The 2500-nt window shown below is 47.2% G+C and overlaps 1 protein-coding gene across 3 annotated transcripts in view; it reads right to left on the bottom strand.

The window, feature by feature from the left end:
• Positions 1 to 2500, bottom strand: part of ttyh2 (tweety family member 2) — a 32531-nt gene that overhangs the window by 27441 nt on the left and 2590 nt on the right. For all 3 annotated transcript variants that reach the window (XM_058407304.1, XM_058407305.1, XM_058407306.1), the window contains exon 3: positions 1 to 101. This exon is cut by the window's left edge and continues 11 nt beyond it. In XM_058407304.1, the coding sequence (XP_058263287.1) occupies positions 1 to 101 (101 nt within the window). The remainder of the gene's footprint in view (positions 102 to 2500) is intronic.

Here is a 2500-nt window from a genome sequence, read left to right as displayed (position 1 = left end):
CTCCCACCAGTGTGCGGTTGGTGTTGTACAGGGAGTAGGTCAGCTGATACACTCCATCGTTGGTTTCACTGTTACCATAGAAACCCACCCCAACTGCGATGCTGCAGAGTGAGAGGAGACACAGGTCATCATCACACTTTTATTACACAGCACACACTGCTGGAGTACACACTAACATCTTTACTGAAAGAAGAAGAACATGAAGAGAGTTAGCAGAAATAAACATCTGGACACAGAGGTGGACACGTTCAAGTCTGTAGAAAGTTGACCCATGTGTGTGGTTCCTCTCCAAATTCTTCCTCACACTCTTCCTCACACAGCTGTACAGAACGTCTCTGTGGAACATTACAGTTTATCTTGTCTGGACCTCAGAGTCCAGTCCCTGCTCCAGCATGACCATGTCCCTGTCCACTAAGCAGCTCCATGAAGTGTGGAAGTGAAGGTTGGAGTGAAGAACTGGAGTGTCCTGCACAGAGCCCTGCCCCTGACCTCAAGCCCACTGACCACCCACTGACCCCCAGACCTCCTCACTCTCATAACACCATAGTCAGAACAGTGAAGGGAATAGATCTGGACCGAGACGTTCATCATAAACATGCGTGTGTGTGATGGTCAGGGGGCACGAACTTGACAATTAAATAATAATTTATTTAACACACATCTTTTCCTTCCAGAGGTCAGATTTCCCTTAATAAAGATAGAACACCATCCAGTACAGTCCAGGCTAGCAGCATGCAGGCCAGTCCATGAGCTTCATCTCTCCCTGATCTGCTGACATCATAGCTGGTTATACACGAGAATAAAATATTCCTCTAACCAGATATGACCGTTAGACCTGCCGGTGCTTTCTGACCAATCACTGTCCAGAACTCAGCAGTGTTGAGGAGAAGCTGAGATCAAGATTGCTAAATGATGCTCCAGCTTCATTCCACACAATTCTCTCTTCTGCCAAACACCACCAGGAACACATGAGGACGGGGTGGGGGGGGGGGTGTCGGGGGGGGAGGAGTGAGAATACCATTTGGGACACGACCCACAGTGCTGCATTGTCTTGTACTGGGAAAAAATCCAGACAGAACAAAAGAGAGAGTCGCGTCCTGCTCGTGTCTCAAATCCATTAGCATGGCCGTTTACAGCGCGAGGTAGCTTTACAACAAGCGTCATCCATCACCACACTTAGCGCGCTAATCAGAGAATGTTCTGCTGCAGTGACCTGAGCTCAGCTGAAGGCTCTCCACATAGAGGGTCACAGTTACTCACCTCACTCTTCATGACTTCTTTTAAAACAAAGCCCTGGAATAGCCATTCTTTTTGTCCAGACATCACGATTACATCACAGCGCAAGCTGGAGGCAAGACAAAGGGAAAACTGGAGGCGGCCAGTACAAACCAGTACAGAGTCCAGTTACACGAGAGGAACACAAAAGTCATCTTGTTGTGTGACAGAATCGACGGGGCTCCAATTCGAAGGTTTTGCACATACCTGCTGTCACTGCTGGACAGAAAACCCCACCACAGCTGTGGTCAAACTCGATAAAACGAGCGGACTGGACAGAAACGATCATCAAAAACGCTGGCGTTAGCAGCACACACTTCCTATCAGATAAGGTTAAAGAGAGTAGTGTTTGTCGTTGGTGTGGTTTATGGTTTGTTTGCATGTCTAAATATTTCTCATGAATGTCCACCTCATCAGAAACTGGGGAACAATTTAATGATTTCTCATGTAGCGCTAACTTTTTAGTGCGTAATTATTAGCTAACGACCCGAGCCTAAACAAGGAAACTATTTGGGTCATCTCCCTCTCTACAGTTACCAGTTAGGTGTAGATGTCAGGTCACTCAACCGGAGGTCATCCTGTAGCATTGTCCATCCACTGAGTGAGCGTGTACGGGTCGGCTAATCCAGTTCCATTTATTAATTAAAGTTAATTTTTTCAAATAACATTCTCGGTCATGGACAGTGAGTGACCTAACATATTCAGATAAATTGGGATTTTGACCAGCCATTGTTCAAAAACAAACTAACAATACTTGGTAACTACCGCTAGTAAAGCGGTCAGGGAAATCTTTCTGCCTCCACCTAAGCTCCGCCCACAAAAACCGATCACAATGTTTACTCACAGAAAAAGGGTCTATAGATTTACAGGTTTTAGGATCTGAGAGTTCAGGGTCTGTCCAGAACAGCTGGACTCTTCACTAACATTTTGACCACTCTTTGGTCCAGGCTCTTGTCCTCATCAGCTTTAAAACAGCCACTACATCACCTCACCTCAACCCTGTATCCCTGACCTAACCTCTACGACCCTGACCAATATCCTGTGACCCCACCTTACACCCAGTGACCCCACCCTACACCCCCACCCTACATCCTGTAACCCCATCCTACAGCCCCACCCTAGACCTTATAGCCCCACCCTACACCCCCACTCTACACGTCCAACCCACAACCCTAAACCCCTTAGGCCCTCCCCAAACCCTAACCTACAGCCCTATATATTTATC

This window comes from Hemibagrus wyckioides, linkage group LG13, assembly GCF_019097595.1.
Source record: "Hemibagrus wyckioides isolate EC202008001 linkage group LG13, SWU_Hwy_1.0, whole genome shotgun sequence".
NCBI classification, from domain to species: Eukaryota; Metazoa; Chordata; class Actinopteri; order Siluriformes; family Bagridae; genus Hemibagrus; species Hemibagrus wyckioides.
This window is presented reverse-complemented; position numbering and strand designations above follow the sequence as displayed.